This window comes from Aureobasidium namibiae, assembly GCF_000721765.1.
Source record: "Aureobasidium namibiae CBS 147.97 unplaced genomic scaffold scaffold_28, whole genome shotgun sequence".
Lineage (NCBI taxonomy): Eukaryota > Fungi > Ascomycota > Dothideomycetes > Dothideales > Saccotheciaceae > Aureobasidium > Aureobasidium namibiae.
Genome location: NW_013581181.1, coordinates 48,943 through 69,767, shown reverse-complemented (window position 1 = coordinate 69,767; position 20,825 = coordinate 48,943). Strand labels below are relative to the sequence as shown.

The 20,825-nt window shown below is 51.0% G+C and overlaps 7 protein-coding genes across 7 annotated transcripts; 3 read left to right on the top strand and 4 right to left on the bottom strand.

The window, feature by feature from the left end:
• Nucleotides 1-118: 118 nt before the first annotated feature.
• Nucleotides 119-1,111, top strand: M436DRAFT_22245 (uncharacterized protein; the record flags this gene model as incomplete). Its single annotated transcript, XM_013567184.1, has 4 exons — nt 119-287; nt 342-666; nt 714-1,001; nt 1,060-1,111. Coding segments are annotated over 4 exons (834 nt in total), but the record flags the coding sequence as incomplete, so codon positions are not given.
• Nucleotides 1,112-1,967: 856 nt separating this feature from the next.
• Nucleotides 1,968-5,638, bottom strand: M436DRAFT_58265 (uncharacterized protein; the record flags this gene model as incomplete). Its single annotated transcript, XM_013567186.1, has 2 exons — nt 1,968-5,498; nt 5,552-5,638. The coding sequence occupies 2 exons, from the start codon at nt 5,636-5,638 to the stop codon at nt 1,968-1,970; spliced, it is 3,618 nt and encodes a 1,205-aa protein (XP_013422640.1).
• Nucleotides 5,639-8,058: 2,420 nt separating this feature from the next.
• M436DRAFT_86361 (NAD(P)-binding protein) lies at nt 8,059-9,182 on the bottom strand (the record flags this gene model as incomplete). Its single annotated transcript, XM_013567228.1, has 2 exons — nt 8,059-8,808; nt 8,859-9,182. 2 exons carry the CDS (start codon nt 9,180-9,182, stop codon nt 8,059-8,061), a joined length of 1,074 nt encoding a protein of 357 aa, XP_013422682.1.
• A 1,267-nt stretch (nt 9,183-10,449) lies between these two features.
• M436DRAFT_58386 (uncharacterized protein) lies at nt 10,450-11,758 on the top strand (the record flags this gene model as incomplete). The annotated part of the gene is made up of 3 exons (XM_013567206.1): nt 10,450-10,876; nt 10,925-11,466; nt 11,519-11,758. Coding segments are annotated over 3 exons (1,209 nt in total), but the record flags the coding sequence as incomplete, so codon positions are not given.
• Nucleotides 11,759-11,847: 89 nt separating this feature from the next.
• Nucleotides 11,848-12,732, bottom strand: M436DRAFT_58313 (amidohydrolase 2; the record flags this gene model as incomplete). Its single annotated transcript, XM_013567193.1, has 1 exon — nt 11,848-12,732. One exon carries the CDS (start codon nt 12,730-12,732, stop codon nt 11,848-11,850), a length of 885 nt encoding a protein of 294 aa, XP_013422647.1.
• A 592-nt stretch (nt 12,733-13,324) lies between these two features.
• M436DRAFT_58341 (uncharacterized protein) lies at nt 13,325-16,351 on the top strand (the record flags this gene model as incomplete). The annotated part of the gene is made up of 4 exons (XM_013567199.1): nt 13,325-13,353; nt 13,404-13,570; nt 13,679-14,376; nt 14,426-16,351. 4 exons carry the CDS (start codon nt 13,325-13,327, stop codon nt 16,349-16,351), a joined length of 2,820 nt encoding a protein of 939 aa, XP_013422653.1.
• A 220-nt stretch (nt 16,352-16,571) lies between these two features.
• Nucleotides 16,572-19,736, bottom strand: M436DRAFT_58398 (uncharacterized protein; the record flags this gene model as incomplete). The annotated part of the gene is made up of 3 exons (XM_013567208.1): nt 16,572-18,820; nt 18,876-19,495; nt 19,552-19,736. The coding sequence occupies 3 exons, from the start codon at nt 19,734-19,736 to the stop codon at nt 16,572-16,574; spliced, it is 3,054 nt and encodes a 1,017-aa protein (XP_013422662.1).
• Nucleotides 19,737-20,825: the final 1,089 nt, after the last annotated feature.

The window sequence follows — 20,825 nt, the reverse complement described above, 5'->3', positions numbered from 1 at the left end:
ATAACCTGGCTCTCCTTCTATCCCACTCCTTGGGGGTTATGTCCCTCATTTGTCCCTCCAAAATAGATTCGAGTCAAACTGAACCTTGTTGCCACTCACAATGGCTTCGAGCCTCACACCAGCTATACAGGCTCCGGCTGGCCATGTCAGCAATCTTGTGGATCCTGTTGGTGTAGGGTTTCGCATCACCATCACGAATATTGTTTGCGTAGTTCTTTTCATGATCGTAGTCGTTGTTCGCCTCATTACTCGAGTATTCCTCAATAGATCGTTTGGTCACGATGACTGTAAGCCTGCCCTACCTGCTGTTCACGAAAATCAAATACTGATCCATTCTCCAGCACTCATTCTCTTCGCTACTGCATCGTTCCTGGCCATCATGGGTGTTTTCCAATGGATGGTACATCTAGGTCTAGGCAAACATCTCTGGGACGTACCTCTGGAGAACTACTCGCCCTACTTCCTTCGAGCATGGCTTACAGTAGCCGTACTATACTCGGCGTGTATGCTCACCATGAAGCTATCAGTACTCATGCTATACCGCCGCCTCTTTCCCATTCAAAACTTTCGCCTCCAATGGTGGTGTGCCTTTGGTTTTACTACAGCTTACAGTGTGATGTTCATCTTTGCATCACTATTCTCTTGCTCACCAATCTCCGCTGCATGGTATGTCTCCCTCCTTCCATTTACATACCTCGACTTATCAAAATCAGGGACATCTCAGTCTCAGAGCACAAATGCATCAATCGCTCGGCCCTCTACATCGCCTACACAGTCATGAACAGTATAAGCACCTGGTGGATCCTCCTCATGCCCATGCCAATCGTGTGGTCCCTCGCCCTCAAAAACGACCAAAAATACCTTCTCACCTCTCTCTTCGCTCTCGGTTCTCTACCCTGTGTAACCAGTATCGCGCGTCTAAAAGTCCTCGTCGACTGGCTCCACAATGGCGCAAATAACAATGATATCACCTATACCCTCTGGAACATCGTAATCTGGACGTAAGTGCATCTTCCTCTGCCACATCTCCTGATATGTTGCTGACAAAGACGCAAACAGCCAACTCGAACTCACCGTCTGCATGATTTGCGCCTGCGGACCCACCCTTCGCACCTTTGTCGACCGTCAGATAAAAATCGTTAAAACACTCACCAGCGAACGCAGCTGGAGTAAATCCTGGATGTCTCGATCATGGAGCAAGAGTTGGGGCAGCAATACTTCTACCTCTGCCTCTCACTCCCATCATCAGCATCCTTCTGGCTCTCACCACTCCTACGCCACCGATACCACACTAGCAAAATCGACTCGAGGGGGCAGCGATGCGGCGAGTCACTTGCCGAATTTCATCGAGATGTTGCAAGGCAGAGGAACGAAGAACAAAGCGTTGATAACCAGTCATGATGTGGGTGCTGATGATTCGGCGAGTATGGAACATATCGTAGGTGAGGAAGAGTTCAGGATCAAGCCTGATCAAGAGGGGATTATGGTGCATACATCGTATCAGGTTCGGACGGTGAGGGAGGATGTGTGAATTCTCCTTGTCTCTTCTTTTCGGTTTGGTTTTCTTTTCCTCTTGTGATACCTTGCTTTTCGGAGCACCTTTTGGTTAGTCGTCGTATGTCTCGTTGTATATATATCAGATAGACCAAGTCATTGCATCTCGACATGCAACATCCCAGTCATCGAAAGCCATTGGCTGTGTTCGGGAGAGAAGTGGGTGATATGAATATAGATCGTCCTTGTCTTTACAAAGAAGTAGTCTATGAGAAGGAGAATCGAGAGCAAGATCTTTTGAGCAGGCGGTTCCACTCATCGAACCGATTTTGACAAGACCCAGAGCAAAGCCTTGTCTTACCCTACACTTGTTGCTACCCATTGGAATAAAGAAAACGCCTGCCAACACCATGCTCAATGCTGCGTACATGTCTTGTGAAACAGAAGGAAAAAGATGGAAGAAAGAAGAGAAATTAGTGTTCGCCAGAGAATCGCTGAGGAGGGAGGTCAAGTGAGCCAGGCCTGGAGCTTGTGTTCACAATCGTAGTCCTGTTCCTTGAGTTACCGACTGAATGTACCGAGATTGCAGGAGACATTGGTCGCGGCGGTGGTGATTGACTCCGTACCGGCGATTCTTGCTTCAGTGCGGGCTTTGCCTTGGGCTTGAGCTTGGGTTGGGCCTTTTCTGTCGAGGGACTGACATCTTCATCTACCTCAATGATGGGAGGACAATACTCTTTGAGCACCTTCTTGAGAGCCGGTCGTCGGATTGGCTTGCTGAGGAAGTAGTTCATGCCCGAGTCAAGACAATCCTTCACGTTGCTCTCCTCAGCAAATGCGGTGAGGGCAACGATAGGAGCATCATAACCCATCTCACGGATGAGTCGCGTTGATTGCAGACCGTCGAGGTTAGGCATCTGAACATCCATAAAGATAAGGTTGTAAGGGTGACGACCAGGAGTGGTCATGCTCTCCTTGACGAAATCCAAGGCTTCCTGACCATCCTTTGCAACAGTCACATCATAAATATCCTCAAGCTTGAGCATGCGCAAAACAACCTCTTGGTTCACCTTGTTGTCCTCCGCAACAAGCACCCGAATCTTGCCAGTCTCCTCGGCATCCTTGGTGATCTTCTCCATCGCTGCTGCTTGAGATCCAGGAGACTCCATGGCTTGATTGGATGAAAAGTAAGGCTGACTGAGACCGACCAAGCGAGGCTGTGCATCCCGAGAGTAGTCCTGAGTGTTTGGAGGTTGAGCCTGAACGACCGTTGGCGATTGTCCAACACTAGTATGCGAATGCCCTGATCGGTGTGATAGAGCATCATCGGTAATAAGCTGGCTCACCCGCTGTGGCGAGCGAGAGCCTTCAAGTCCTGATCCGACGTCGTTGCTGTTACCAACGACCGAACTTGCGGTACTGTCAGATCTTGTTACAATGTGTCGAAGAGGAATGCGCATAGTAAACGTGCTGCCGCGTCCCAATTCGCTGTCCAACTCAATAGTCCCCTTCATGAGTGTGGCCAGCTGCGAGCAGATACTCAATCCTAGACCAGTACCACCGAATTTTTTGCTCAAAGCAAGATCACCTTGCACGAACGGCTCGAATATTCTTTGCTGAAGGTGTTCTGCAATACCCGGTCCTGTATCTGTGACCTCGAATTCGAATAGAAGAGTGCGCCCAGGTGGTGGAGATGCCGGTCTTTCAGATGCGAGAATCTGCGCATAAGCGTCGGATCTTTCGCGGTAAGGGTTGATTTGGTTGGCGGTGGCAGAATTTTGAGCTCCAAAGGGTCCAGCAATCGATGCATCAGAGTTCTTGTGCCTACTAGAAATGGGTTTCGAGCTTCTAGATTGAAGAGACGTTTTTCGACTACTGTTCTCTGCTTCACCCGTACAGCGGACGATGAGAACAACTGAGCCGCCAGCTGGCGTAAACTTCAGACTGTTCGATACAAGGTTGATGACGACCTGCAGGATGCGATGGACATCTCCCCAAAGAATCATGTCTTTGACGCGTCCAGTGCCAGCGGGACCATATTGAGTACGCTCCTCGTCTGCGTTGAATATTATACCATTCATTGCATCAGCACCTTGAAATTCAACGCGCAGAGTGATTTGTCCTTCCTTGGCCTGTTTGTCAAAAATGGCCAGCACCTGGGAGCTGACTTCGCGTAGTCGGAACTCTTTCGAGTCAAGACTCAGTTGCTGACCGACTTGGTTTTTGCTAAAGGTGAGAAGATCCGTAAGAAGGTTGAGAAGAAGGTCACCACTCTTGTAGATGATGCCCAAAGATCTCTTGAGCTTCGTTGGGTCCTCTTCTTGCATGCAAACGGCGCACATGCCCAAGATGCCGTTCAGGGGTGTTTTGAGTTCGTGCGAGATGTTGGCGATGAAGAGCGTTTTGCTCTCATTAGCGGCTTCGGCAGCCTTCTTGCTGAGTTCGAGTTCGGCCGTGCGTTGTTTCACTCTTTCTTCCAGACGTTCGTACTGCATCATAAGCTCGTCCGACATCTCGTTGAAGGTTCGAGTGAGATCGGTCAATTCATCCTGTATACACGTCTTGCGCTCCTTGACTTTTCCAGGAATATGGAATTGACGTCTCCGGTGTTCCTCTTTGCGTTCTTTTCGCGACTGCTTATTCCTCGTGTTCCAGCTAGTGACAGTCGCGAAGAAGCCTTCTTTGCGAGCTAGAATTGCATCGTGCTGCTCATCGTTGCTTCCGTCCCCGTCAATGTCGTTGAACATATGATGGGAATCCCGACTGTAATTACTCTCCGAGTATCCCATGGGAACCACAGATCTGCGCGTAGCCTCCCTAAGTCTTCGGATCGGTGCGCTCGCAAAGTGGGCAAGTGGCCATGCGAAAAGTATTACACCGCCGAGAACCGAGAAGATACAGGTCAAGAGTACTTTACGCAAATGACGAATTGGCTGCCAGACTTCTCGCTTGTCTTGCTCAACTATCACAACCCAATCGACGAGTGCGGTATCAGGAATGGCAAAGCCAACAGACACTCCTTTGCCAGCCTCATCGCGAGTGCTAATAAGACCCCCTGCGTTCCCGATGGAATTTTGGTCTTCGGTCAAAGCGGTGACGACAGCTGGGTATTTTGTGATGGGGAATGATGGAGCGTCAAGAGTACCAGAAGATCCAGGATGACGGTATGTGAAGCGATCCGGTAGAGGCCAGATGTAATGACCCCGGACATCAGCAGGGTCGACTGTGCCATTGTCAATAGAGTTGTAGAGTAACCCTTGAGGGAAATGGTTGGTAGTGTTGTCAGGGCCGACAATTAGGGTCAAGCCTGTGGATCCAAGCCCTTCAGCAGAGCCAATAACACTGCCAATTAGACGAGCATCGCAGACGATGGTCAACCAACCAAGGACATCAATGGCTGAAGTGTTGTTGATTACGGGCATGGTAAGAGACAAGAGACTGAAAGTGTCGTTTATGGTATAAGGACCCAAAAGCAGGGTAGAGTTGGGAGCCTGCAAGACTTGACCGTTGTAGATGGCGCGTGACTCGCGGTAGGTGTTGTTGATGGGAACAGAAAAGTAGGTCAGATTGGGGTAGAGCTCGGTAGGATAGCCGTAGTCGGTGTCGCTTAGGTATACGTCACTGCCATTGGGTGCCTTGTAGGGAAGGAGAATCGTCTCGAGGTTCTCCGATGTAGAGTTCAGGACCGAGTAGCGGCCATTGGGACCGTCGGCATCTCGTGGGAATATCTTGCCCTGCAACATGAGAGCCTGACCGACGGCGCCCGAAGCAGGACCGGCGATAGCAGCATTAAAGTCTGATTGAGCCGAAGCCCAGTTGGCGGCAGTGTTGTTTCCTTGTAAGTTGTACCTTCTAAGCGCATTCTGCATAACCAGTCGACTGGCGACGAGCTGGACACTGTTTTGAATGAGGGCCAGGTTAGAAGCGATCTGAGCTGCTTTGAGCGACGCGGTTAGGGAAAGTCTGGTGGTGCGGATCTCGAGGATGAAATTGTGGCTGGTATACTGTGACACGAGTCAGTACATGATGAGCGCAAGCATGTCTGCGAGGGACAAACCCATGTCGCTATGGATATGACAGCAAGGCCTATGGCGGCGGCCAGCAGGATCAAGCCGGCGAGCTGTTCTCGGATGGGGATGCGCATCTTGACTGTCGCGGCGAGGACGCAGCCTCTGGTGCGAAAAGTTGAGAGACGACTCGAGCACCTCGAGCGTTGGCCGGGGTCGAAGTCGGGGTGGAGTCGAGGGTGGTGCGAACAGATACAGTCGGCATACGGGGGTGTTGTCAGCGGCAGACGTGATGGCCAAAGAAGTCGCCGGCACAGGGCGTGAACATCAAGAGGCGGCCGTCGGTGGTCGACCAAGAGCGAGAGGAATGCAGACGGCGACGACAACCAACGCTGCTGCGTAAGCGAAAAGACGCTTGTACAAGGAGCCAAAGAGGATATGGAAAGCACCAGTGGAGCGAGCGGCTCACCAAAAAGAACAGGCCAGACTAGTTGATCTGCCGATCAGAAAAGCAACCTGTTTGGCAGGCCTGATCCGACAAAGTCAAAACCCTCCTTTCTTACAGCTGCAAGCGAGAGCCAAGCAAAGGCTTTGATCGAATTGTTGTTTGTAGCGGATGACACAGCGAACAATGAACGGGGTAGGCGATGGACGAAGACGGCGACGGAGAAATACAAGACGAGTCAATCAGGCGGCTCTCAGGAACGGCACACGGAGGCTAATAGGACTGATGAATAACAAGCTACATGGGTTTGCGTCCGGGATTGCTTGCCCTGCCCTAGTTTCTTCACAAAAGAAAGCAAAAATTACACGCGACTTCTCCCTTTGGCTGTTCGAAACCGCTGGCGCTCCCGCAACTCAATTTGGTCACTCCAAGAACGCGACTGCCAATTGCACGCTCTTGGCACGTGGACAACATGCATTTGTTTCGATTTTCACAAAATCTGCCGACCAAAATCGATACACTACTCAAAGTGCATGCCTTGCGATACTGCAGTTTCTTGCTTACCTGACAAATGATCGTCCCCTCGTTGAACTCGCTATCACACCACATGTTCAACCGCTTATCTCCCTGCTTTTGGCCTTGCCGTTGTGCCTTTACCGGGCGTCGTCTCATGTCTCTCCAAAGATCGATCTGTTGCGACGCATGATCCACGTACCATCCCACGACGAACTTCATGGAAATCCACCTCGAGCATGCCTCTCGGTTGGCCATTCGAATCTTGTTTACGTTGTGTGAATTTCCAAAGCTAGCAAGACCTGGTAGCCAATGTCCTGCCAACGATGCCAATGATTTGCGCCAACTCTTGTTGCCAATAACACACAAGACGCCTGAGGAGAATCAAACGTCCGAATCCCGCTTGTCGAAGCCCCCAATGTGCCCGCATTTACTTTAATAAACGCATCATCTCCACGAAATGGCTGATGCAATAATAACACACGACATCAATCAATAGGTGCGCGGGCTTTTCAACGACTCGTTGCGCTCGAATTCGAGTCATCGTGACTTGAGAAGCTCATTATCATCGATTCATCAACAAGAACGAGGGAAGAAAAGCATCTTGTTTGCCCTGACACACCGGGCCTGTCACCCAAAGTTCGCCCGCCGCTAATGAAACTTGCCTGGCGCTAATATGCACAAAACACATGCCGCTAACCGTTTGCATTAACCTGTTTTCGGCTACTATAGTTGCCGATTGACAATGGGATTAACGATCCTCCCTATAAAATTCGATACCTTTGCGCATGCCCGATCGTCGGTCTCTCGAACCATCTGGCATCGACTTGAGAGTTCATAACAGAAATCTTTGACTTGATCTTGTGGTTCGATCTTAACAAACACTCGATCATTATTACTATTCAGAAATGCGATATCACCTCAAGATGTTTCGCACTCGGCAGCACCTTCGAGCTATCCCCGTTGTACAGAGTTATCGCAAAGGGAACGAAAAGCCTTGACACAACGTTCAGCAATCTTAACACTCGTTGTCAGTCAAGCCAACAAAATCTTTGCTTGAATGCCTCGGCTCTGGAGGCTCTGCAGATATACCGTCCATCTTATAGATGGCGTCTTTAAATGCCGCCTGTTTCCGAGAAACAGTCCATGACATTTGACGATCGTTTGCGAGTAACTCTATCTCAACAACAGTAATTAGGAAAGTCCAACAGTCGGTCACAACACCAATTTTGAGCGGCTCAGAACATGAGGCTGAGTGTCTTAGGAAAGTCTCCATTGCAACCATGTAAGAACTTCTACGACTCTGTGTATGCTGGCCCCAGAATATGCATACAACACATCCAAAGTATCTCCAGGTGTTCAAGAAGCCAAACCAAAGTCTCGAGGATCCCAAGAATGACATCTCTTGGCTCTTGGACTACCGCGTAAGCTCTACTCGGTATTCACAGTAGGCTGTGATTAGCCACATTATTAAACGACAGAGGACCAATCTGTAGGTTTCTGTACGTCTCTTTGGTACAATATTCGAGCTTCTATGTATCATGGCTGCAAGTTGAGTCTCTTGTTGATTAACTCGCTACCTAATACGCCAGACTCCGACTACAGCTTCGAAACTGGAGCATCCGAGATGCGCTGTCCAGCCTCGTTCAGACGAATCTGAATACCCTTTACCAGAGCCTCCTGCAGTAGAGCGCCAATCTCAACGGCCTTGACTGCGTTGCGCAGCTTCAATGGAAGTGCAGTGTTATCCAGACAAGCAGCAGCGAACTCATTAGCCTCTCCAACAAATGCTTGTTCAAAGCGGCCATAGTAGTGTGCTGGAACCTCTCTGGTCACGCCTTGTGGTCCGTAATAGTTGACAAAGTTCTTCTGGGGGTTACCATTGACCGTCAACTTGCCTTCGGTACCAATGATCTCCGTCACGTCTTCTTGGCCATGTGCCATCATTCGCGAGCAGTAGAAGTTGGCGACTCTTCCGTTCCAAAACTCGACGATGCCCATGGCGTTGTCGTAGTCGTTGTACTTGGCTAGCTCTGGCTGGACTGCTCGTACGCCGTATGCAGAGACACTCTTGACTTGGATGTCGTCGCCAAAGAACCAAAGAGCAAGATCGATGTCGTGGACAGACATGTCGACGAACACACCTCCAGACCATGCTGCATACTCAACGAAGAAGCCACTGGGGTCGTGCTTGTCGCAGGTTTGACTGCGGATGATTGTTGGTCGGCCGATCAAACCTCTATCCATCTTTTCCCATGCATCGCGGTAAGACTCGTCGAAACGGCGGGAGAAACCACACATGACCTTCAGGTGAGGGTGCTTGAGTGCTTCATCCAGGACTTGCTTGCTCTTGGAAGAGTCAGCATTGTAGAATCGAGGTCTGCAGCATGATGACTTACGACAGGGATGCTTGTGGATAGAGGCTTCTCGCAGAGAACGTGCAAGCCTTGGTGCATGGCCTTGATGGCCTCCTCGGCATGGACTGATGTAGCGGTGCCAATGACCACAGCTTGAAGACCTTCTTGCTTGATCATCTCATCATAATCGGTGTACAGCGTAACGCCATGAGGTTCCAGGTTGATTTTGGCCCAGGCGAGCTCTTTCGGGTCGGGTGTAAATGCTGCTACGAGCTCTGCGCGAGGGGTGCGGTGGAGGAAGTTGATGGCATGACGAGCGCCCATACGACCAAGACCTGCAGCGGCGATTTTGAGCTTTTGAACCATTTTGGTGTCGAGGTGTATGGTTTTGTTTGTGTAGAGGTACGTTGAGTAATTCAACTTGGATGACAAGATCTGGGCTAGGTTCATCCTTTATACCCTAGACCCTTGGGTCTGACCTTATATCACGCTACATTCACTTGCCATTCTTGTCAACACGCATTGCTATCCCAAGTGAATGTAGTGATGCGTAGCACAGACGAACAGAAGAAGTAAGAGGGGCTCCTCGAATGTGGAGTGTGGAGTAGCGGGGTTGCGTGGAACTTTCCCAAAACGTTCCTTCTGACGACCGATCAGGCAACTACCTTCCCGAGCGCTGAGCAAGATCTTTTCCGAAGACATCTCGTCAACCACTTTCTCTCCTCCCTACGCAACTTACACACAGTCCGAAGTCCGCGAGCCCTTGCGATCAATTAACCCCGCGCGACACCGTTGCCGCTCATTCCGAGTGATGCGATGAATGGCGGAGAAAGACTTGCGTGGTAGGCTTCCTGTTCCCCATCTGGCAACCTTCACGGCTTGGCCGAGCTGACTGCTCCCCTCATAGTCAACAGTGTCGGCTACGGCATTTGAAATGTGATCGCAAGAAGCCCAAATGCTCGCGATGCCTCAAAGATGATGTCGAGTGTGTGAGCCGGGCCGAGCTGCCTGAGCCGCCGAAGAAGAAGGCAAGGTAAGATGCCGAGAATTGATTGCCTCTAATGCTCTTGAGATATGGGCGGCTTGACTGTCATGTCAGTTTCGTACTGACTGTAGTTCCAGACTTGCCAACCCATCTAAACATCAGCCCAAGTTTCCGACCGGGCAGCCTTGGATTAGAGTCCACAAAGAATTGATATTCATCGACGAGAACGAATCGACAATCTCCAGCGATGGCCAATTGCTAGACTTCGAGGACGACGTGGATGATCCGAGTCAGTTGATATCAGTAACTATCGAGTCCGTCCCAGCATCACATCTTGAAGGAGCACCCGTTGAACAACACGATCAAATAACAGCTCATGTTCAGGCCCTGGAACAGGACGCCGGTGCTACTATCAACCTTGATCAGACTCAAGCATCAACTCGTTTCGAAACACTCGTGGAGGCCGCTGCCGAGTGCAGAGCTGAGCGCTCACGTAGCGTTCCAATAGATCTCACGACGGAGTCCATACCAGACGCAACCTTCACGACATCAACGACCGGCATATCACCCTTGTTCGAGTTTGCTCTGGATAACAACTCGGCTACGCATGTTTCTTTGCATCAGAGTCGACTGTCCAACAGTGATGCTTTGTCACCACATAACTTCCGGAACTTTGGCTCGCCCAGAGATCCATCTACTGGTCGTGTAACCGAAATATCACCAGAGGCGGCCTTTTCTCTACCCACGACACCCACACTGTCACCGCATGAGGCTCGACTAATGCAACACTTTATTGAGCATCTAGCTCCGAGTATCGATGTTGTTTGCCGAGACTCGATATTTGGTCGCCTCGTGCCTCGTATGGCGTTTCTTTCACCAATTCTTTTAACGTCAATATTCGCGTGTGCCTCCAAGCATATGTCTAAGACGATAGGAATGACGGATCCGACGCCAGAGACCTACTTCCAGGAAACACTGGATCACCTAATACCAGTGCTGAACGAGCCCGACGCACTGATTGAGGACTACATATTGGCTGCTGTAGTCATTCTAAGAGTCATGGAAGAAATGGACAGTAAGTGCAAATATAGAGGTTGAATGTATGGATGCTGACATTATCTAGTCTCTCTTTCCGGTTACGATCAACAGAGTCATCTGCCTGCTTTACATGCTCTCATTAGCGCGCAAGAAAGAATTGCTACACGAGGCGGTCTACGACAAGCGGCTTGGTGGGTTGGCTTCCGTCAAGAGATGGTCGTGGCTTTCATCAATCAGAGGCCGATTGTACCCGTATTGGAACACTGCAACCTGGATCGTTCATTCTCAGCGGCGGATGACTGTACATGGACCAATCGGATCATCGTCCATTGCGCGGATGTGATCAATCACTGTTTCCAGAACGGTTCACTCAATCAAACGGCGTATCAGGCACTCAACGACTACGGAGAAGCATGGATGGCCCATAAGCCTCGATCTTTCAACCCGATTTTTCAATCTCAACCCTCTGGCGTCAAGGGAAACTTGTTCACGAAGACTTGGTATACCGGCGACGCCATTGCTAAGGGTATCCAGCATTACCACTTGTCGAAAATTCTTCTTGTCGCTCATGACCCAAATATACCCAGACTTGGTTTGCAGAGGAAGGCATTTGAGCAGACTGTTGATGTACGTTTCCGCAGAAATCTCTCAGCTTCGGCCATCACTAACTTCAGTCTAGGAACAACTCAGATTCCATGCAAGAACTCTGTGCGGCATCGCTCAGGGTGGTTGCAAAACAGCAGCCATTTGGGTCACTTCATGCATGGGTATATCATGGTGTGGTGATCGCTTTACTTCTCGCATAGAGCAAGAAGAATTGCTTGAGATATTGAAGTACACGGACAGGGTTCATGCCCGGCACACACTGTCTACACAGAAGCATCTCATACAAGCTTGGGACTGGCCGGCAGACACCTAAGGACTTATTAATATCATATTTTTGAATCTGCTCGTGACATGCGTCACTGAATCCCACCTGATTGCTCAACGCAGACCCCTTTGGTCTGGCTAATATTGACCTGGCTCACCAATCATCTCAGCAACCCAATCCGAGCTATCGTCCCACAGCTCCTCTGCGTTCTCACGGAACACCAAGTCCTTTGCATCGAACTCTTCTGCCCAATCGAGACATCTGGAAACGAAGGGCTTCACGTCCAAGCCCTCGAAGCGTGTGTGCGGCCAATCTGACGCAAAGACCATTCTGTGTCTCGCGGTCTTTAACAACAACTTGGCTATCGCTTCAGTACCGGCCATACTATCAGCTAAAGGATCATAGCGATAGTGGCCTGAAAGCTTGACCCAGGTTTGGTCAGTTTGTGACAAGAGCGCCGTAAGATGCTGCATGCCAGGAACTTTCGACGCATCTGAGGGATGTGACTCCCATCTTCTCATATCCGGAGCGCCGAAATGAGCAATGCAGACTTTGACTCCAAGCTGAGGTATAATGTCGGACAGGAGGCGAAGTTGCTCGAGATCGATGAACAGCTCAATCACCCATTCGAGCGGATACACGGCAGCCGCGTACTTGCACAGAGTCTTCTTGACGGTGTCCGGATCAAATGATTCGTTCGTCGATTTGAAGTTGAGTCTAACGCCACGAACACCCAGTTGGTGCCACTCCCACAATGTTCTGCCGTCAGTGTCGTCAGGATCAAAGGCCACCACGCCTCGACCACGTGCAGTTCCGATCTCCTTCAGCGCATCTAGGAGGCATGAGTTGTCGTTTCCGTAAATGGATGGCTGGACAAGCACAATGTTCTTGATACCAATTTTCTTTTCGAAGGCCATAGCATGGTCTAGACTGTGCAAGGATGGCTTGTATGCAGCGGATTTTGCTAGAGGGTATTCCGGAGATGTCACATGCATATGGCTATCCCAAGCGCCTTCTGGCATTCTTCTGACGATGGCGCTTGATGGGACTTTTTGACTGAGGCGTCTTTGGAAGCAATACGGGTGTTTTGGTCTGAGACGGCATAACCGACGGGCGGTTGAGCTAGAGCCGGCGTGAGATGAGAGAAATGATCTCCGAGGATGTAGCTACTACCTGTTCATCATGACTACGGCTTTGGGGCAGCAATTGCTAGTAGTGGTGCCTGCCTTGCGATGTTAATGTCAATGAGGATGTAGTCGTCAATACATCGGGAAAGAAACGGCAGAGGTTGGCGTGGAAGCGGGGGTCATGAGACCGGCAAGACGAATAAACTACAAGACGTCCAACACCTCAAGAGTTCTTTGAGATATCTCATCGATTCCTACCGGACGAACCGAGAGATTATTCTCAGGCGTCTTTCGACAGAAAACAACAGGCGTTGCTGTAGGAGCAGAATAAGGCGAAGAATCAGGCCATTGCGATCACAGCAGACGTCATCACCCAAAAACATTGGCGACAAGACGGCTTGGAGGAGGACGAAGACCAACACATCAGACTAAACATCTGATGAGACAATCTGAATTCAAGACAGCAGATGCAACGGATGCTGTAGCAATGCCTGGTCTGGTGCGCAAACTCGTCATGTAAGTGCTTTCAGAGAGACATGTTTTCGGTGATACTGACGGTCACACAGCTGCGCGACGGCAGATGGTCTGCTGTTGCAACCTCTTTCTCAGCGAAACCAACAACCCTCGTCCCCTCCTGTAAAGATCGACTATCAAACACATAATATCAGTCCTTCGCTTCAGCAGCACTCGGACGACTCGACCAGCCAAGGACTCGAGGCTCATGGTCTTCTCGGTATGCACTCCCATCAACTCGTAGCGTCCTTTTTGCTGACAAGCCTCCTAGGCCTCTTGAACCTCGCATCTTCTTCGTACCTTGTCGCCATCTCGAAACGTGAGCAAGTTGCTCAGATCCGCGGCAAACCAATCTACGTCATCACCAATGTCGCCCTCATCCCTCTGGCTTCGCAAACAGAAGCACAGAACGCTATCCAACACGCAAAAACAACTCTGAAGAGCAACAAGCCCGAGTCTCTAGACACCAGCGACGACGAAGACGACTCGACCTCAACAGTAGATGACGAACACGACGACAATGCATCGGTTGAAATGCCCGACGAGCCGTTGAACGTGCCCAAGGGTTCTGTAAACAAGGCTACCACTGTCGTCGCAGACGTGATCAAGAACAAGGGTCAATACGGTCGTTTTGCCCAGCGATGGTTCTCCAAGGGCGGTTGGAAGTCTGACGGTATTCGCAAGCAAGGCATGAGCGCCAGCGAGGATGACTTGACCATGGAGCAGAAGAAACAAGCTGAAGCCTCTTTGCCCGAGGACAAGAAGGACGAGGTTGATAACGCGCCCGTGAGCACCGAATCTGAGCGTCCCTCAACGAACGAGGAACAGTCTACCACCGAGCCAACACCAGTCGCACCTGGAGACACCACCCTCGCTACTCTTATCCCCAGAATTCTCAAGACGACAAACTTGTACTTTGCTTCACGCAGCTTTTACTTCTCTTACGATTACGACCTTTCACGCAGCCTTTCACGACAAGAGCCCACCTCTGCCTCGGTGCCTCTTTACAAGCGTTTCGATCCTTTGGTAAGACTTCATATTCATCCTCACACTGGCCATAAGCTAACAATCTCAGTACTTCTGGAACCACAACTTGACCGAGCCGCTTATGGAAGCCGGCCAGCACAACCTCGTCCTACCCGTTATCCAAGGCTTCATTGGCCAACGCGCCTTCACCGTCGACGCACCCGAGAATGCAGAAAACAAGATTGTCGATGCGAAGCAAGAAGCAGCAGAAGTTGTCAAAGTTCAGGAGGATGCCGAGAAAGAAACTGCAAGCACAACCGATGACAAATCGCAAGCAAAGGAGCTACTTTTGACTTTGATCTCGAGACGCTCTGTCAAGCGTGCAGGACTACGCTACTTGCGTCGTGGCATTGACGATGACGGCAATGTTGCCAACAATGTCGAGACTGAACAGATTCTTGCTACACCTTCCTGGAACACCAACGACAAGGTCTTTTCCTTCCTGCAGGTCAGAGGTTCCATTCCTCTGTTCTTCTCGCAAAGCCCCTACAGCTTCAAGCCAATCCCCATCCAATACGGCTCTGAAGCAACCAATCAATCTGCATTCGAGAAACACTTTTGCAACATGCTCGAGCGTTATGGAGAGGTACAGTGCGCATCCTTGGTCGACAAGCACGGCACAGAAGCAAAGATTGGAGAATCGTACGAGAAGCACGCAAATAGCTTAAACACCTCCGGCGGCGTTTCTGGCAAGCAAGTCGGCTTTTACTGGTTCGACTTCCACACCGTCTGCAAGGGCATGAAATTCGAAAACGTCTCCATCCTCATGGACACTCTGCGCCCAGCAATGCAAAAATTCGGCTGGACCGTCCAGCAAGATAACAAATTCATCAGCACTCAAACCGGCGTGCTAAGAACAAATTGCATGGACTGCCTCGACCGTACCAACGTCGTGCAATCGGGAGCAGCAGGTCATGCACTTCAAGACCAACTCGCCGAGCTAGGCCTCTCCATCAACCTCCAAACCGACCCCAAGACGTCATGGTACAACAACCTCTGGGCCGACAACGGCGACGCCATATCCCGCCAATACGCAGGCACAGCTGCACTCAAAGGAGACTTTACACGCACGCGCAAACGCAACTGGCAAGGCGCACTCACCGACTTCAGTCTGACCCTCAACCGCTACTACAACAACATCTTCGGCGACTACTTCCTACAAACCTGCATCGATTTCTGGCTCGGCAATGCCGGCGCCTCCGTCTTCGACGAATTCGAAACCGACATGATGAATCAGGATTACGCACTCGATATGACGAAGATCCGCCAATCCGCCATCGAAACCTGCGTGCGCATAGTCCTCGAAGACAACGAGGATATGGTATCAGGCTGGACGTTATCCTGTCCCGCTTCCGCAAACACGTTGCGCGCATTGCCATTCGAAGAATGCATCGTGTTGCTCACCGACTCCTCGCTCTATTTCTGCCGCTTTGACTGGGATACGGAAAAAGTTGGCTCGTTTGAGCGTGTGGATTTGCTTGACGTCGAGTCTGTCAATCACGGCGCTTACATTACTTCTACCCTCGGACCTACGCACATGGATAGCAACAAAAACGTGGGGTTTGTGGTGAGGTACTCGAGTTCCACGCCTGCTGTGGTGCGCACGAATACCAGGAGTCTAGCAAACGAAAAAGAAGCGAGTAATGCAGAGACCGATGCGAAGAAAACTCCGCTCAAACCTGCAGAAAGCAGAGTGCTTGCCTTCAAAGCACTGCCGCCACGCAACTCTGCCTCCAAGGGTAAAAATTCAGAAGGGGAAATGAGTGAAGCGGAATGCGTAAAGCATATTTGCGAGGAGATTGAACGGCTCGGCAACAAAGCCGTTGCTAGAAACACTGCAGGAGGGGAAGAGGGCAAGGGAGAGAAGAAGTTGAAGGTCGAGCAGAAGGATGTCATTTCTGTGGCTGAGGCGAGGAAGAGTACGGGATATCTTGAGAGCTTGGGATATTCGTTGAAGAAGTTGGTGTGGTCGTAGAGTGATGACGGACTGTGGATATGTATATGGATTTATGGGTACCGTAATCACAATCGCGACAGGGAGTTTTTGTCTTCGCAATGAAATGTCTGCATTTCATCAGCAAAAGAGCCATTATAATTACATTTCTTTCCGGAGGACGTTTGCCCCTCGTCATCAGACCCACCTTCTTTACGGTGTAGGTCTATCTTATCGTCAAGTCATTGCTGCTTCTCCTCCTCTACCACTCCAAAACCCAATCCTTGGCCCAAGCGCCAGAAGCAGTGGCATTCTGCAATCCAGTAACCTTGAGAACCTTGCTGGTGGCGTTGTAGTTGACGCCGGACATCAAAGCCATGCCGTTGAGCGAAACATTGCGAGGAGCATCTTGCACGCCCAACACAGTAATGTTGGCAAGTGCATTCTTCTCCTGCCAGAGTCCGCGAGCAGAAGCGTACAGACGCGAGTTCTCAGCCGTAAAGTCAACGTTGAGAGTTGCGTTCTGAATGATGCTCTCGCCGTCGTCGATGTAGAGGCTTCCAGTAGCGGTGCCTGAGGCAGAGAGAGCGGCGATGACGCTCCAAGGGCTGTTTCTGCACTCGGTCGTGGTGAGACCGGCTTCTTGCTGAGGCAGAACGCTGCCGCCGCGGATGTGCACGTTGATGTGGCCCAGAGGTGCGTCCATGGTTACGTTGGCGCCGGGGGTGGCGGTAACGGCCGATTGGTTGTACCAGTCGTACCAGACAACGCCGTCCTTGCTGCCGGGGAAGACACCGTTGACTGAGGTCACCAGAGGGAGCAAGACGGGTGTGATGAGCAGACTGGGTCCGAGCATGAATTGGCGATTGGCATCGACGAGGGTGGGATCGTTGGGGAATTCCCAGGCCATGGCGCGGAGGACGGTACTACCGGTCTTGTGTGCGGACTCGAACAAAGTGTACATATAAGGCAAGAGGGAGTAGCGGATGGCCATGGCCTTCTTGCTAGCATCGATGACGGAGCTCCAAATGTAAGGCTCCTGAGAATTATCACCCAGCGTGTTGTGGTTGCGATAGAAGGTGAAGAACGCACTAAGTTGCATCCACCTGTTGCAAAGCTCCTCATCCGAGTTTCCAGAGAATCCACAAGTATCGGCACCGAACATGGGAATACCGAAGAGGGAGAAATCGAGGGCCTGAGGGATACTGAAGAGCATGGACTCCCAGGTAGCATAATTGTCACCACCCCAGTGTCCAGCGAACTGACCGGCTCCGGCGAAGGTACTGCGGCCAATGATGAAGGGACGTTTGCCTTGGATGGTCTGCTCCAAAGCGAGGTAGGTAGCGTTCAAAATCTCGTAGCCGAAAAGGTTGTGCACGTCGTATTCCTGTACTCCATCGACGTGAGTAGCATTGGGAGCGACTGCGTGAACAGCCAAGTCGCCAAGCTGGTTGTTGATGACATAAGGAGGGTGGTCGACGTTGCGAACACCTGCAGTAGGTGTCGTTCTGAGGTAGGGGCTAGAAGTGGTGGTTGAGGTTCCTTGTTCGGCCAAGTTGGAAGAAGCCTGTGCGGCCGACATGGACGAAGCGACAGCAGCTTCGGTAGCGTTGGTGACGTTGAAACCTTCGGGGTAGCCATAGTCAATCGATCCGGGCTCTCCAGGAAGGTGGAAAGGAGGGTGAACAGGGTTCAAATGCAGGCTACCGGTTCCACAGCTGCCGACGCAGAAAGAGCTGACCTCTGACATGTCGATCCAGATTCCGTCGACCTGCACCTTCTCGCGCCAGGTCTTGAGAGACTGGGTCCACCACTCGGTGGCGTTTGCAGCATGCCAGTCGGGGAAAACGGTGAAGCCGGGCCAGACAGCACCAATGTATTCGGTACCGTCAGGGTTCTTCATGAACACATCCATATCATGTCCATCGGTGTAGATAGAGTATGCATCAGTAGCGTTGTCAGGGTTGGGGATGTAGATGGCGGAATCAACGATGGTCACGTAGTGCTGGCCGTTGGCGTGCAGACCGTCGATGAACTTCTCGCCCTGGTCGTAAGGGAAGGTGTTGGGGTCGTTCTCAAAGTCGCGGTATTGGAACATGTAGTCGATGTCGTTCCAAATCGTCTCGAGAGGAATACCAAACTTGGCAAAGTTGTCGACGACATCCTGCATCATAGTCCAGTTCTTGTAGCCCCAGCGGCATTGGTGATAACCAAAGGTCCAGTACTGCTGCATGGCAGGTAAACCAATAGCACCATTCTGGTACTGCTTGGTGACCTCGGCCTGGTTAGGACCGTCGAAGAAGTAGAGGTCAATGTTTCCACCGAGAGTTCTCCAAGTGATGTTTCCGGCATTCAGAATGGGCTCCTGGCCGTGGGCGTTTCTGAGGTAAACACCGTGACTGTACGAGATGTAGCTGGCATTGGCGCTGGCATTACCAGTCAAGAGAGTCAATGCACTAGTCTCGGGATCCTTCTCGTAGTATCTAGTGTCCAAGTAAAAGGGGTGAGTGCCTAATTTTTGGTCAGTCAAAGATTCTCACACTATGCGGATCTGCTGTTCTCTTACCATAGAGGTTCAGGTCAATGGGATTACCGTTGTCAGCTGCAAACATAGTGGCAGTCAAGTTGTCGCCGAGTCTGATGCCGTGAAGTCTCTCGCCCAAGCCATAAAGGTTGTAGTTTTCAGGCAGCTCAGATACAAACTCGACGAACTGGTCCTCAAAGACGAGTACGGTACCCTCGGTAGAGAAGAGGACATCACCAGTTGACTTTCTCAATACAGCAAAATTGAAGGTAGGATCGTTCGACCAGACAAACTGAAGATCAATGTCTTCGGTAGCCTCATCGGGAACACCCTGCTGGGGCTTGTAGACTTGCTCAGAAGGCAAGATGTACCAGCTAGCATTCTCAGCGGTGATGTGAGCAGGAGTGATCTCGACTGCCAGACGGTGAGCAGACTGGTAGGCGACGGTGAGATTGAGGACATCAACGTCAGTGCCGTAGACGTTACAGGCCTGTCCTGCAAGGTTCAGAGTGGCTGTAAAGCCGTACTGATTGTGCTCAACATTCGAGGCCTTGTAACCGGGGCAGACGCTCTGCGCGACCTTTGCCTCGGGGTCCTCGACATTAGGAAGCAAGTTTGCGCCATAGTCGATGGAAGCAGGAAGAGTGTATTGAGCGGTGAAACTAGTCCAGCAGGTTAGTGTTTGCGTGCCGAGGAGGCAAGATCTTTAGAAACTTACGTGGAAAGGGTTCCATTGACGAGGACTGATGCAGTGGCGCCAGACCAAGAAGTCACAAGAGGACCCTGGTCCATTGGCTTGGTGGGAATGGACTCAGTCGAGGCGGATTGGGTGGTCGACTGAGAGATTGCTGCTGCCGCAGGCAGTGCAAAGAGGGTTGCCCTCTTGAACGAAGGGAAGATCATTCTGTCAGTAGCCTCGAGGAGACAAAGCAGCAGAACAACAAGGACTTGTTGGATGTCAGAGGATGAGAGTGGCAGCAACATGGCGAGTACTTATATACGCACGCTGTTGATCATCGACTGGACAAAGTTTCGGTTGTAGCTCTCGGGTAAAGTTTCATATGGTGGATGTTTGAGCGTCACAAGCACTCCGCGCCCTGTCGTACACGCCTGCCCTAGTCGGAAGCAGGCCACTTTCACTTGACATCAGCAACAATTCATGCCAAGTCAGCAAAAGAGGCAGGATCGAGTGAGCTAGAAAGTATCTTCAATGTCAATGCTCCCAACCAGCGCCCCGCCATGTGGGTTAACCTGGAGTGCCCGTGGAGATCATCCTCTTCCCGTGCTCTGTCCCACGGGTTCGCCACGCTCAACACCTGTTGATCATCATCCAACTTGCCATCCGAGTACTCAAAATGCTGCTGATCACGGATTCTTGAAGACCCGACTCAGTGCTCTGCCGGTCCGAGAAGAAGTATGCATGAGCCGAATGTTCGGAGTAACTGTCCCTTCCTGGCCTCTGCCTCGAGACCTCTTTCCTTGAGCTTCATCGATATGAAGTGCAGATACATCTCGAGGTCGCATACTACGCAGACAGACACCGAGCACGCAGCAAGACTGCTAAATCCCTCGCGCTATAGTGATCCTAATGACGAAGGTGGAAAACAGCTCCAGCCTCCACGCCTTCTCTTGAACAAGCCTTGAACAAATTGAGAAAGAAGGTTACATGCATACCCCGCCGAGCCCCCCAGTTCAGGAAACCACGGCCCGTTTTTCGGTCATTCTTACCCGCCTTCCCCAAAGCTTGTCAGGCACGGCTTTCTTCTCGCTGGAATTCTCGCTGAAACTCATATACGAGGAAGTGGGTGCAAACGTGGGATGACATACCCTGCCGTCGCATCCGACCTACTCCGTAGCCGGTCGGCGATGTTATCCAGAAGTAGCAGAAACTGGGAGCAAAGAAAATCGCATTTACGTTGGTGGATCCTTGCAGCAAGAACATCTTCCGATGCGTGGTGATTAGCTTTGCGTCCAATTCTGTTGACAACGAGG